This window comes from Rhea pennata, chromosome Z (assembly GCF_028389875.1).
Source record: "Rhea pennata isolate bPtePen1 chromosome Z, bPtePen1.pri, whole genome shotgun sequence".
Taxonomy (NCBI): Eukaryota; Metazoa; Chordata; class Aves; order Rheiformes; family Rheidae; genus Rhea; species Rhea pennata.
Genome location: NC_084702.1, coordinates 51,368,613 through 51,383,689, shown reverse-complemented (window position 1 = coordinate 51,383,689; position 15,077 = coordinate 51,368,613). Strand labels below are relative to the sequence as shown.

General features: G+C 36.0%; 1 protein-coding gene across 1 annotated transcript in view; it reads left to right on the top strand.

The window, feature by feature from the left end:
* RASA1 (RAS p21 protein activator 1) overlaps nucleotides 1-15,077 on the top strand; it is a 60,497-nt gene extending 45,420 nt beyond the window's left edge. The window contains exons 16-25 of the mRNA XM_062600534.1: nucleotides 1,083-1,255; nucleotides 1,455-1,614; nucleotides 1,804-1,946; nucleotides 2,712-2,827; nucleotides 4,049-4,135; nucleotides 6,938-7,005; nucleotides 9,885-9,973; nucleotides 11,643-11,720; nucleotides 12,987-13,121; nucleotides 14,213-15,077. Of these exons, the coding sequence (XP_062456518.1) occupies nucleotides 1,083-1,255; nucleotides 1,455-1,614; nucleotides 1,804-1,946; nucleotides 2,712-2,827; nucleotides 4,049-4,135; nucleotides 6,938-7,005; nucleotides 9,885-9,973; nucleotides 11,643-11,720; nucleotides 12,987-13,121; nucleotides 14,213-14,296 (1,133 nt within the window). The 3' untranslated portion in view covers nucleotides 14,297-15,077. The remainder of the gene's footprint in view (nucleotides 1-1,082; nucleotides 1,256-1,454; nucleotides 1,615-1,803; nucleotides 1,947-2,711; nucleotides 2,828-4,048; nucleotides 4,136-6,937; nucleotides 7,006-9,884; nucleotides 9,974-11,642; nucleotides 11,721-12,986; nucleotides 13,122-14,212) is intronic.

Sequence of the window (15,077 nt, the reverse complement as noted above, 5' to 3'; positions counted from 1 at the left end):
TCAGCTGTTAGACCAGATTTTCAGTTGTGGTCAAATGGGCGAGCTTGGTAATTTTAAGGTGCCAACACTGCTAGAAGGTGAATTCATGATTTTGCTGCTCTTGAGCTGTTTTTTTTTTTTTTTAATCATTACCTAGCAGTAAGCTGTCCAGGAATGCTTACTTGCTTTTTTTGTTGTTTTTTGAGGGCTTGGGGATTTTTTGTGTTGTGTTTTGTTTTTCTTAATAGAAAATTTTCAGAAGCTATTACAGCCTTAACCTGAGGAATTCCGAAGTATTGAAGAAAAATATATGGCAAGGTTTGGTAAAGCTATAGTAAGACTAATAATAAATAACAAAAATAGTAGTAACAAAATAGTTCAAGAGGTGATAGTATGGAGGTATGAGTAAAAGACTGAAAAGAGGGCAGTGAATTATCTGTTCTGATTTTCTGATTGTTACCTAGGTTTGAACAAACCCATTCGCAATTTTACTTTTTCTAATACTTTACTGTGTCTGGTTCTGGGCTCAGCAGTACAAGAGAGAGATGGAGCTGCTGGAGCAGGTCCAGTGAAGGGCTGCTAAGATGATTAAGAGGCTTTAGAATATGTCTCATGAGAAAAGGCTGAGAGTGCTGGACTGTTCAGCCTGTAGAAAAGAAGACTCGAGGGGAGATCTTACCAATGCATATAAACATCTGAAGGGAGAATGTGAAGAGAAATTGGGCCAGACTCTCTTCAGTATTACCCAGTGATAGGACAAGAGGCAGTGGGCACAGACTGAGACCCTGGAAGCTCTATCTGAACATAAGGAAAAACTTCTTTATCTGACTTCTTTTACCTGTGTGATGTTTTCAAAAGTATATGTATACTTTATTTACAAAATGTTTTGTATTTCAGATGGAGTTTGTGGGAGTCTTTTAAACCGTTGAAGTGATTATCTGTTAATATATTGACAACATAAATCTTGGGGTTTTTTTGTTTTTTGTGTTAATACTCTTACTAAAGCAAGATGACATGCACCAAAAATAAAATGCTTTTATTCAATACTAGGAGTTTTTTGCTGGAAATAACTTCTGTGAACAATGCTTTTATTTTTCTTTAAGTGTTTATGCGTTGCCAATTAAGCCGATTACAGAAAGGACATGCAACAGATGAGTGGTTTCAGCTCAGTTCCCATGTACCGCTAAAGGGTATTGAGCCAGGATCTTTGCGTGTTCGAGCACGATATTCGATGGAGAGGATCATGCCAGAAGAGGAGTACAGTGAGTTTAAAGAGGTATCAAGTTGTTTAACTTTCCTTAGTTTATCTGTCAACACAATTCATTTTGTCTGTTGTTTGAGACAGACTTCAACGCTGGTTGACCTCTTTAAGCACTGCTTATGTCACTGTCACTGTCATTGTATGATAACAGTTTTTCCAAAGCTGTGATACAGTAGAAGAAGTTTCTGATCATGAAGTTCTGTTTTTCTTTCAGCTTATACTCCAAAAAGAGCTGCATGTAGTGTATGCCTTATCACATGTTTGTGGGCAGGACAGAACACTGTTGGCAGGCATTTTATTGAAGATTTTTCTTCATGAAAAGCTTGAGTCGTTGTTGTTACGAACACTAAATGACAGAGAAATAAGCGTGGAAGGTACTGTACTAACTACTCTAACCTTGAATTCAGTTTACTGAAACTGTGTGTTGGGGGGGGTGCTCTGTCTTCTTTTTATTCTCTTCTGTCTCCTCAGTTGCATCATGTATGAAATTGTAGGCACAGCATTTGTTTACTCTGCTTTTTGTTGTCGTCTCCAACTTTTCATTTTACCTTCTTTTTTTTCAGATGAAGCTACTACATTGTTTCGTGCCACCACTTTAGCAAGTACTCTTATGGAGCAGTATATGAAAGCCACAGCGACACGTTTTGTTCACCATGCACTGAAAGACTCTATATTAAAAATAATGGAGAGCAAGCAGTCCTGTGAGGTGACGCTTTAAACACTTTGATTTGTTGAAAGTTATTTAGTGGTGGTGATTGTTTAGTGTTTGCATTAAATACCAGCTTTAGAGGCATTTAGTAATCTTTCAGAACTAAACTTTACATGAGAAATACAGGAACCGGATTCATTACGATATTTTTTTTTCTAGATGTTGACTTGTACAATATAGTAGCGCTTTTCATGGTAGCACTTTTAAAATGTTTTTAACTCACAGTTCTTTAAATTGCATGTTTATTCTTTAGCAATACTGTGCTGTTTTGTAGCATGTGCCGAATGGCCTAGCTTAAATTACTTTTGGTAAACTCCAGATGTAATTGAAATCACTGTCTGAACTTATTTTTAATTTATAGCTCCATGATGTTATTAACTGCTTGTTATTAGTCCTATCTCCTTTTCTAAACCAACCCTCTTAACTTCTGTATTTCACTCTAACTTAATTGCAGAAAGGATGGAGACCTTCAGAAGATTGGATTAAAAGATGTGAAAAGGTTATGTAGATGGATAGTGTTAAATGTCTGTGCTACTAAAAGCTGTACTAGTATACTAAAACTTAAAAACATTGCTTGTTCATATTAGTTTCCTGGCTAGCCATTGCAACAGACATTTAAATTCTCTATAAGTCTGGGGCTTGTACAGCAGCAGAATATTAATTTAATTTAAAATAGTGTTCAGTGTGTAATAGTGTCAGGTCACAGATGTAATTCTATTTATGTGAAGAAACTTAGTCTACTTTTTCTCCCTTTGATTTTAGTTAAATCCCTCAAAGCTGGAAAAAAATGAAGATGTAAACACTAATTTGGCACATCTACTCAGTATACTATCAGAATTGGTGGAGAAAATATTCATGGCTGCAGAGATACTGCCTCCGTAAGTATGCACTCTTTTGTTCAAATTTGTATTTGAAAATTCCTGTTTGTGACTTAAACTGCACCGTAATGGTGTTCTTATTGGTTCATCTTTTACTAATTAGTCTGAAGACTAAGTTCTTCAGGGTTGTTATATGCACAGAAGGAAAAATATGTATATATTTTCAGGAATTCTGCTTTTTTCACCAAAGCTTCTGGGTAGCACATACATGTGCTTTTGTTTGAGGGAAAAGCTGCTAGATTCAAGGAATAAGGGAAAGAAGCAGAAGAAGAAAAGTAAAAATAGCAATATAGTATTTCCACAAAGAGGTAGAAGACAATATTAGTTAGCAGACAATTGTAAATATTTTAAGCTGATTGCAAATTCTTTCTGTCTTCCTCTTCCCCCTCGGTGGGGAAAAAGGGATGCATTATTAACTACATATTAAAAACATGAATGCATAGTGGCAGAATGCATGTATTTTTTTTTAATTCTAAAATCTGTGCTCATGGTTTAAATTTGAACCATTTAATAAAAGTGTGTAGTACTAACTTCTCTTTCACTATATCATTAGCTGTTAATGGAAACAAAATTCTGAATTTTGGAATGGTAGAGTAGCACAGAAATCTTGTGTTGGTGATGGCACAGTTAGCAATAAGTTACCTTCCTTTATAGTAGATGATGCAAGTCTCAACGTTGTGCATCACAGTGCTCCCACTTTTTGATGAGATAGTACTATTGCTCCAATTGCTCATCTACTTTTAAATACTACCCCTTATTTATGTAAAAAAAAGAAAAGAAAAAAATTATTATTCAGTTAAAAAGGGAAAAAATAAAAAGACCAAATCACCCTGTCCTTTCTTAAAGTGAAACACTGTTTAAGAAATAGGAAGCAAATAGTTATAAAATATTTAATGCTTATCTGAATAATCATGAGATCTTATCTATACAAATAGAAGTGTGTTTTGAGGGAAGACTTTCTTTGCCATTTGTAAATGGACTGTCACAGCAGTTCTTTAAAGCTTAATTTAAAGGTTAAATTTTATGTCTAAATTATAAACCTAGTGTTGGTAAGGCTTCCTCATCAAGCAAGAGGTTGGACTGGATCATTTCAGAATAGCCATTTCTTTTTTTTATACATATATGTGTGTGTGTGTATATGTGTGTATATATATACACACACACGTGCGCACACATTCTGTGAAATTTAATGGAAAGACTAATTAGCTATAATTTTTGCAGAACATTGAGGTATATTTATGGATGCTTGCAGAAGTCTGTTCAAAACAAGTGGCCAGCTAACACCACCATGAGAACTAGAGTTGTTAGGTAAGTTACTTGTTGCTTTCTTCCGTGCTGAGAATAATCTTTTAAAGTCTTATTAAAACCTACTTCAACTGTTTTTCTTCCAGTGCTAAAACTTATAGTACTTGTATAGATTACAACAATATTAAAAATCTTTGATACTGAGCTATGATATCCCAATTAAGGATTGAGAACTTGCTGACATCTTAGTCATGCAGTTAGAGCCTTGCCAGAGTAAGATGGTGTACTAGTATAGAGGTCAGTATAGCTTTACCTTTGAATTTACTTGTATTTTTGTTAAGTTTTACAAACTAATGTACAATCCTTTTTCATATCTGGAAAGAAAAACTTCTCTTAAACTGATAGTTAACCTGTGATAGTTGCAGAGAACAGTGACCTCTGAAGATCTTGGTCCTGTCATATGCCTTCTTGGGGGACCATACCTTATCCAGGGACTCCTATGTAGTGTGTGTTAATTACTGGAGAAGTAAGATCTCACAGAACAAGGAAATTAATACTTTTTCAGAAAGATGATTAGGCTGTCACTAGATTTCACTGAGGTTTTGTCTGCATTGGAATACGTAGGTTTTTTGCATCAGTTAAGCTTCTCAGTGCTGATAACGCACTCTATATTGACTTCTGAAAATAAGTAGGTTTATGCTGTCCCATTTCTGTTTCTTTGCTCTGGCCCAATCATGCTGAAACACTCGAGCCTCTGTAAAAATGTTGCAGGCTACTGAACCTGGCTTCTCTGAACTGGCATTGAGTACAAAAGCTCCAGTATTCATTCATCAAATTGAATACAAAAATTTGTCCCTTGACTCCATCTTTTGCCAGTATAGGTTAAACAAACATTTTTGACATAAGATGAGGTCTTGGCATAGTTTTTGGAAATTATATTGGTGGCTTAAGGGTATTGCAGCCACATCTTTCCTTCACTTGCTTTACCTTTTTTGCGGGCCTGACTTCTTAATAGACAAGTGTAGTATTCAGCACTGATATGACTTGCTAAGGTTAATCTTCCATTGGAGGGAGTCTTCCAGATGACTTGTCTTTGGCTCTGTTTATCATTTTGACACCAGAAGCCTTGACCTATATCACTTAGCATCTACTGCAGACCTTTTGTCCTCGTATTGAGACTGCTATTACAAGAGGTGATGGGCTAGTCTGTTGCAGGGATGTAGAACTTAGAAGTGAGCACAGTATCTTTCCCTGTTCCTTCTCACCTTCAGAAATCCCTGTGGCTTGCCCTAGGTGGATACATTCAGCATTTTCCTTGGTTTCCATTATTTCCAGCATCCAGAATTTATGCTGAATGGTATAAACATTAGATTCTTCTGTTGTTCTCTTAGTCTCTACAAGCCAGGTATTTGTGACTCCTCCCTGCACTACAGAGTTCTGCAGCCTTCAGTGAAGAACATTATCTTTTATTGTACTGGCTTTGACCCATGATTAAGTATGATCAAGTATTCAGAAATGAGTGGGCAGTTTAAGTGTCTGATTAGCTACCCTGATATATCATTCAGAAGGTGCTGCCATTTCTGTCTGGTTGTAAACCCCACACTTAAATATTGGCTCATTCTTAAATTAAGCAGCTTAACCAGTGTAAGAAGCACCAAATCTCCCAGATCTGCAAGGTCCATCCAGGTCATCCAGGTTGCCTTCAATTCCAGGCTGTCTAAAAAGAAACTATTGTATGTGCCCTGATTTCCAAACTACTTCTTTATGGCTTTAGGTTAATTGCATAGAAAATACTCTTCACATGGGGCAGAACTATTGTATCATCAGCCCAGAATTCATGGTTCCCGAAGAAATAAAGTGTTAACAGCATGCTAGAATTCAGGTGTTTTGAACATTTGGAAGGTGTGTTAACCTCGCTGCTGCACGTATCATTTCCAAGTAGTAACGGACAATACAATTGCTGGTACACTGCCTTGCCTGTTGAAAAGTAAGGTCTCCTATCCTCATTTAGTAAATGCTCAGTCTTTGGTATTGCTGCAGTGAAAAACCAGCTTGCTAATACTATTCAAGCACTCTGAACAAAATGAGAGATGTTCAGATTGTTTCTGTTGGTTCGTATGTCACCTCATCATGTAGCAATCTTCCAGAATTATAGTTAATCTAGGGTGGATATATTTTACTTTAGCTATTAACAAAGTCAGATTTTTCACATGCTAACCTGAAGGCTATTGTAAGTTTCTATTGGATGAGTTCCTAGTTCTGCAATCAAAGAAAACCCTTTTCCTCATCTTTCTAGACTGTCTAGGTGGCAGCAATTACTTCTGTAAGGCAGGTATCTGATTCAGAATTATTCTTCTAGGACAATGTACTGTCATCAGGATATGGATTTGCTTAAGCTGAATGAAGGCCGTGTTGCTGCCAATAGTTGCTGCCATTCTGACTGTGCGCTCCTGCTTTCCCTGTGTCCGCTTGGCAGAGCAGGTGGCTACAGAATGAATTACGTGCCATAGCAGACATGGGAGCGCTTACTTGGGGGAGGTGGGAGACCAGGCGCCCCTCTTTTTCGAAGCCAGTATGGATTTAGATTGGTTTCAGTATGGCTTTACAGTGCAAGCTTCTTTCCAAGGTGGTTTCAGAGGCTCACCTTAATTGGGAAGTCATTATGCCTGTTTTTCAATTTTTCAACCCAGCTGAAAACATTTGAAGACTTTCTCAATTAACAAATATATTCAGAGTGCAGGCTGGTTGGTTGTTACCTGTATCAAAAAGATTTCCACACTGACTTGAATCCTTAACAACTACAAAATTTTACGTTATTTCTCTGACTTTATTATTGAACAAAATACAATTTTCTTCCCATTTCAGTGGCTTTGTTTTTCTCCGACTGATTTGTCCTGCTATCCTGAACCCAAGGATGTTTAATATCATCTCAGGTGACTATATGCTTCAGACTGAATTCATACTTATACAGTAATGGACATGAATTTACTTTAGCAGCTAATCTAGCAAAATATTTTTTCTTTGAACAGTATCCAAAGTCACATTGTCCACATGACTTGGCTGATGTAGGGGAAAAATTCAGTCAAGGCTTAGACAATGATTGTCTCCAAAGTCTTGTTTTAAAGTCCAGAAAACATGCTTTGTGGTATTTAAGTGATACAATGTTGAACTCTGAGTTACAGTCTAGCAATGTAATGTATTCTAGCAGTGTAAAAATTGTGTGCTAGTCTTCAGATCTCATTTGAAATACAATGCAATGCCAAAGTTTATAGCTGAAATTCAGTCTTATCTCTTAAATGTAAAAGATCTATACAGTTGAAAATGTCTGCAGAGCCTGGAATACGTTTGTGTACCTAGAAAATTATGCTTGAATAACTTGCCAGAAATTGCTGTTTAAGTAACTTCCAGATGTTGCAGAAGCCTTTACTTGGACTCATTAGGGTTGGGCCGGTCTCAGAAAAAGGAATGTTAAAGATGAGAGCGAGAGGCAGACTTGAGACAGTGATCTTGTTTGACTGAGGGTCATAGAGAATTCCTGTTGGCTTGCCAGAGTGAGTGTTCTTATAGCATAAAGAAAGTGTTGCCCTGTTTTTTGGGGCGCTTACTACGTAGTGCGTATATAGTAGTAAACAGTGACTGGGAACTGCTTCCTAGAAGACTTGTGGAATTTTCTAGGTGGCAGAATTGTTGTGTTAGCCAGCGGCACTGTTCTGGGCCTACCCTAGATAGCGTTCTTACAGTTGGGGTGTTGGCATGTATCAGGGAGCGCTTCTGACAGTTTGTGGGGGGTCTTTCCTGCTGCAAAGCTTTAACGGTGAAGGCATGAGCTATTCCTTGGCAGTTGGCTTAAGCACCTCAAAATATTTTTGGGGGGTTTTAAGTTACAGATGTAGTTGAGGTCTTGCAGAAAAACATCAACTATTTGTATTTGTTGCTGCTCTAGACAAAAGGCTGTGTTGAAAGGATTTCAGGGCTGAAGTTTTGCTATATTCCTCATGTAGGAGGAAAAAGAAAGGCATAAACTACTGGAGGGAAAACTGTATTATTAAAATAGCGGGACACCAAGTTCCTTAGTTTTAAAAAGTGTGTGTATGTCATATTTCATCTTTCGCCCTCCCCCTCCTCAGAAAAGGTCTTCTCAACCTAGAGAGCACTTTCTCAGTTTTACCAGTAAAATGCTGATTTGAAAATGGGAAGAACTTAGAAGAACTTAGGGTGACTGTGTCAGAAACCGTTCAGGGAAAAATGCTTTGGGTGTGTGTGTGGGAAGTCCAGACAACATGTTTTCTGTGCTCTTTTTAAGCTAAACCAGATGAGAGGGCCAGTACCAACCCAAAAGTTCCTTTCTTTCACTCAAAATTTTCATACATGATTTAGGGAAGGCATTTAAGAAAAAAATATGGCCTTGTACTCAGTGTTCTTTCAGTATGTTACTCGGATAATTTGCGAGTTAGTTGCTTCCTGACTTGGGAACTTCATTGAATCCATTGTGTCTATAGCTGTAAATAGTTATTACACATGCATTTGCATAAATTCCTTTTAAGTTTGTCTATAAGTATTTAAGTTCTGTTCAGAAATCCAGCTAATATTCTTGATTATTGCCAAGTAAATTTAAGGGTTTTTGTTAAAGCTTCTAGAGCTGTTTTTAAAAAAAGGGGAGGAGTCTTTTACTTTTGAGATAAAGCTCCAATTTGCATTTCTTTCTGTAATGGGAGAGAGAATTCTGAAGTCTGCATGTACAGGCACACTTCAGTTTTAAGCAGAAATCTCTATCCTATTGCCTCAACAGCTGTTCACAAAAATCTTTGCTTCAAAAGCAAGTCCTGTGTTTCAGCCTTCTTAAATGCTTTTGATTAAGGTTTTAGATCAGTCCTCCTAACCTGAAGTTCCAAATTCTAAGGCTAGTGATGTTTTCTACCAGTGCTTTTTCAAAGGGATGTAGGATTCCAAGTGCTAGATACTGTGAACTACAGAGATTAGTTGTGTGATTAGTGCCTCAGTCTAAGCCTCAGCTATACATAAAAAGCTAGATATTTTTCAGTGGACTGCAGTGCTGAAGAGAGGGCAGTGAGGAAGACAGGAGATCAAAGGATGCACATAGACAACGAACAGTATATAGCATTCTTATGAAAAATTGAAAAACTTACAGTTTATGTAACGATCATGACAATTTTGATGCCTTTAAATGACCTATAAGCAGAAAGCTAGGTTTGACCATTACTGTAGAAAATATTTTGCAAGAAATTCCTGGTACTGTTACTTGTTGGTAAAGGGGAAGACATTAACGTTAAGCGCTTGCATTTTCTTTGTACAGCAAGTAGCTATATCTTCTTGGAAATGCACACCATGACTGCATGTAATGTTTAGTCTATCTCCCTAGTACTAGTAATAACTTGCACAACATCACAGGACCCACTTCTGTGGGCCTACAAAAATAAGGAAAAAGGTAAACTCATTTTTTTTTTATTCTAACAACAAATAATCCTTCTTTTAACAGAATTGTTTCATTTTTGTGAAAAAGCTTTTCACTTAATTCACAGAGCTTTTTTTAAACTTAGGCTTCTGAGGAACAGTATTTCGCATATTTGTTCTATTAAAAAAAAGTACAGAAAATCAAATGTGGATATTAGTTTTCTTTTTAGTAATTAAGTCTGCAAAAGTTTTTCATCAAGTGGTATTTTCCTCATGGAGTTACAACATGCAAAGAATTTAACTTAGTGATAAAACTGAGTTGGATAACAGCTTAAGTTTCATGTTACTGCTGGTTGTTTTAAATGAAATGGCTAGTAACTCTACTTTGCATTCCTCTCAGATTCTCCTTCCCCTACTGCTGCAAGAACACTGACGCTGGTCGCCAAGTCCGTGCAGAACTTAGCAAATCTGGTTGAATTTGGAGCCAAGGTGAATATAATTTTATACACTGAGAGCAGAATAGAACTATGTTTCAAATTTATTTCATTGTTCATGTTGAATATAGGCATTAAATATGGTGTCATTTTTCTTGTGCAAAGCCTGCTATGTGGCCTGACTGTCCTCATCAGCCAGGAGGCTTTTTTTCCTGCAGCCTCTTCTATCCTTTTCAGCTAAACAGGGTTTTGATCTGAACTACAGCAGTACCAAAAAGTGGCTGAATTGAGAAAAGGAGCCATAATCATTTGAGTGTGAGTGATCTAGAAACTTGTTTTGATGACTTGGTATATATCCCCTGTAGATTTTGAACCTGGTAGCAGGAACAGGAGAAATCATCTGTTAAAATAATTGACGAACCAGTGACCATACCAGTAGGTATTACAGAGAGTAATGTAACCATGCTTTGATGCTATGAGGGCATAGATAAACTCAGTAGTAAAACAATGGAAATATGTTGACTTTCTTTTCTCCTGTCTGTGACCGAAAGGGTCATACTCCAGTATTTTCTGCGTGGGAGCTGGAGAAGTAGGAAAGAAAAGGCAGGCAGCCAGCTAGACATCCACAAAGATGATGAGTATGTGACAGTAAAATGGTTGAATTTTATTCAGGAATATCCATAACAAAAAGACAACTGAGAATTGCTAGAGCAGGAATTTGTGACTAGAAGGAGTAAGTTCAAGAAAGATAGCATCAGTCTGAAGTAGATGATGGACTTTTTTAATTATTATTATTATTTCCATTGACTATTTAAGGTTGGAAAAGGGAAGCATCTTTCAGTAATACTGGCATCCCTCTGTTCAGAACCTTGAAATACATTCCACACCCATTCTTCTCCACATATAACAATTTGCAGATTCAGACCATGTAGTAAGTCAAACTGAAACCAATTGAAACCAATCATGACTTGACTTGCAGAGTTGTCTTGTGTATAGAGTATTTAATACTGAAACAAATGACCAGCTGTCACCTGACTTTTTCTTTCACCTTGCTTTTGTTCAGCTTATTCCTTACAGTGGTGGTTTCTGTTCTACAGCATGTTGAAACACTCCTATTTGTGTTTATTTTCATAGTTTGACATAAAGAATGTTGTACATCAGCTTTACAAGTTGCACTAGAAAGCCTCAGCTGTCAATAAGGTTTCTATTGTATCACTAAGAGAATGGGCCAACAACAATTGGTCTGTTCTGGTTCCCAAGCTGTGACGTGGATGAACAATAAATCTGTTGACTTAGTCATAATGGAAGAAAGTGACTTTAGGCTGCCATTACAAAGCTGGTTGTGTGACACACAACTTAATGAAAGCACTAATGAAAGAACAAGGAGGGCACTTATGTCCTGATATTATCTTTGAAAGTATGGCGTTTTTAATTGCATTTATATATTAGAGGGACATTAATCTTAAATTTATTTCAGATATGTAAAATTTTGTCTGTATGTGTATTTAAGCAAAAAACTTCAGAATTAATTTGGAATATAAAAAGTAGACTCTTCTGCCTGGTTGCATACCAGTCCTTAAAAATTCACTTGAAAAAATAAAATCACTCCAGATGATGCACTTGTTTGGCAATGTCATTTTTCTCCGACTGCAGCATGTTCATTTCAGTTGTGACTATTAAATTAGTATTGCTTTGCTCTAATAAATACTTCTAAAAATTACTAGGAACCGTATATGGAGGGTGTAAATCCATTCATCAAGAGTAACAAACATCGCATGATCATGTTCTTAGATGAGCTTGGGGTAAGTGGTTTAAAAAAAAAATACTTGAAGCTACACAGCAAGACTGTAAATGAAATTTCTTTACAGTTCTTGTTAACTAGCTCAAAAATGTATCAGTTTCCACACAATTTTGAATGCATTCTACTGAATAAATTTTTCTTACATTTTTATAGAAACTGCAGATCGCTGGCCTGTCATGCAGAGTTAAAAGCATGAAATATTTCATTAGACTTTACTCATAAGCACTGCTGTGGACGTGAATAGCTCAAATATATCACATCTCCACTGGATTTTTGGCCAAAAATACCAATCTTTTAAAATATATTTTAAAACAGAAGATTGTGTAATTTGTCCTAAGGTTTCAATCAGTGCAAATTTTGATATTTTTAAAAATACTATGTTGAATTTCTATTATATGTCACAAAATGTGTCACTGCATTCATTCTAGACCTTGCAGTTTGAAAGAAATAGTTTTGTTTGATAGCTATATCATATTCAAAGTATAGTATTTAGGAGTTCACGTATGTTTTTTATACCAAGATTTTGTTTTAAAACTGAAGAGGGAAGAAATCTGGCTAGCTTCCTAAATTGATTCCTTAAAAGATATCTAGAAGATTATCTCAGAATATTCTGATAATCTATAAAAATGAGCGTTTTAAGGTAGAGTATTCAGGTAGGCTGCCATCTATTACCTTTTTCTGGTTAAATGGCAAATTCTGCATGTTGATTTTTTTCTTATTTTAAATGACTGATTATGCATGAAGATTCTGAAAACTGTTGGTTTTAGTCTACTGTTGGATTAATCTGCTAGTCTAATTACATTATTTTTTGAGTGGTTTTACTGACTTGCTAGATCTTGCAGTGTTTTTGCTGCTGCTATTGTCTGATTTACATTGAAAAAAAACACTTGATGGATCCTCCCTCATTTGTAAGGAGAGCAGAAGATGAATCTCTATCCTCGTAGCTTTCTGGTCAGCCCAGAGGTAGCACAGCAACATCAGACTTTTTAGTAGAAATAGACACTGTTACATCTTCAGTAATTACTCCTTATGAAATGTGTGCAATCATAACTTAAATATCTGCATAAAATGGATGCTTATGAAGATGAGGAAATAGAAATTTTATATTAGATAACATGGACAGAAGACTTAACTGTGAAGAAAAACACTGCAATACTTCTTGCACTATCAGAGCAAGTGTGTTGGCTGATCTACAGAGCTATAATTTAAATTCCTCTATTGCTGGGTACTCACCATTCTAAGTCTGCTCACATACTTTTTGTTAAAGAATGTTCCTGAGCTTCCAGACACTACAGAGCACTCTAGAACTGACTTATCGCGTGATCTGGCAGCCTTGCATGAGATATGCGTGGCACACTCGGATGAACTTCGAACACTCAGTAATGAGCGAGGTGTAATGCAGGTAAGTTACAATAGTTAACAAAAAAAATCACAGATACAGATAGTATGTCTTGAGTTACTGTGTAATTTCATGATTTTTTGGAAATGCTTCTGGGTAGCAGTATGAGTGATAGATAAATTAAATATTTACATTTCATGAAGAGTTAGCTGTAGATCTAAAGGTAAGTAACAGTCCATAGTTGAGTTTCTTTATACAACAAAACAAAACAGGTTGTAAAGCTGTGGGTGTTTCTAAGTTCCAGAGGAACTTTTAACTTCCAGAGGAAGCTTTTAGTTTCTAGAGGAAGCCTAAACCAAAGAAATGACTGTCTTCTGACAGGCTGTCTGGGTCACTAGTTTTAGGATCTTAGGTGGATTATTTATTTATTTATTTATTTATTTACTTTTTTATTAAGAACTAAATGTACTTGCCTTAGCTTTCTTTTGCTACATCAGTTCTGCTTCCTAATTTGTTACACTTTTAAACAAACATGCCAAGCTTTTCTAGCAAATACACTATAAGCATTCTATTCCAACCATTAAACTTGTATACTTTCCTGAAAACTTCATTTTTAAGAGGGGGAAAAAAAAATCAAATAACTTCATGCATTGCCTCCAAAATATTACAAAAGTAATACTTGCCTAGAGTCTAATAATTATGATGAACTTCAAGTAGGTAATTTAATATGTGCTTAAACTATCACTGTGTGTCCAGTACAAATCAAAAGGGACTCTTAGTCTTTAAACATAATGGATTTCTGGGTTTGTGGGTTTTTGTTTCGTTTTTCTGAACGACTTTTTTGAAACTTGCAGGTTGACAAGATAATGTTCTTAAAAAAAAAAAAAAAAAAAAAACAGCCAAACAAAAAGATCCATGAGTGCAGAGACAAAATTTCTTCAAGATGTTTTACAGTTGCCTTTCAAAATAGTACCTTAGCAACTAGGGAATCAGAGCTGCTTTTATATAATATATTTTCTGCAATAGTTCATATTTTTATATTTTTAAACTGATAGCAAGACTTGTAGACTGATGTTGAAATATCTCACTTCTCAAGTGAGATTTTTGTTCTTTCTAATTGCTAATGTATGGCTGTACTGACTTTTTTCCTACAGCATGTTCTTAAGAAGCTATTGGCTATTACAGAACTGCTTCAACAAAAACAGAATCAGTATTCAGTGTCTAATAACATCAGGTAGCAGCCCTCTACATGAATTCTGCATGGATCCAGCACGCCCAACACGGCAACTCACACCAGTATCACTTTCTTCTTGCTCTTGCCAAAAATAGCACACCCTGTCACATTCCCAGTGATGTGTGAACTATGCAAAAAGAAAACAAAGATTCTGTTGGTGAATGATTGTACCAGCAGCTTTTTAAGCTATCTGTGCAGGACACTTGCACTTTTTTACACTTGGAACAAATTTTCACAACCTCTGAGCCTTGGTGTACAGTTCACCTTCCGCAAAGAAAATGCTGTGACTGTCTTGAACTTTGAAAATTATTTTCAGCACTTCCAATTGCCAAAGTTTTGCTGTCCTGTTTGAAAAGAATTATCAACTGACATGGAAAGAAATGCATTGTTTTGACAGCTGCATATAACTGGATAACACTTCTTACTGTAATTTCTGACTGGTTACAATTATTACAACTTTGACTGTTTCAACCACTTTAACTTGTATTTACAGTTTCCAGAGTTTGACATTATGGTAGGAACAATCTTTGCTGTACACTTTTTATACCATGCTGTTTCTCTTGCTGGAATCATGTTGAAAGAGAATATGCAGAATGGGTCTTGACAGCTTTATTTTTTAATGTGCCATTGATTCAGTCTGAATAATTCTTCCATCGAGGACTGTATATCCAGATAAATCACAATGCTTTTGTAAAATGTTTACAACAGTAAATAATTTGAATTCAGTAAATTTATTGATCACTGTATCAGACATGCATGCATTCATTAAACCATTTTATAAAATA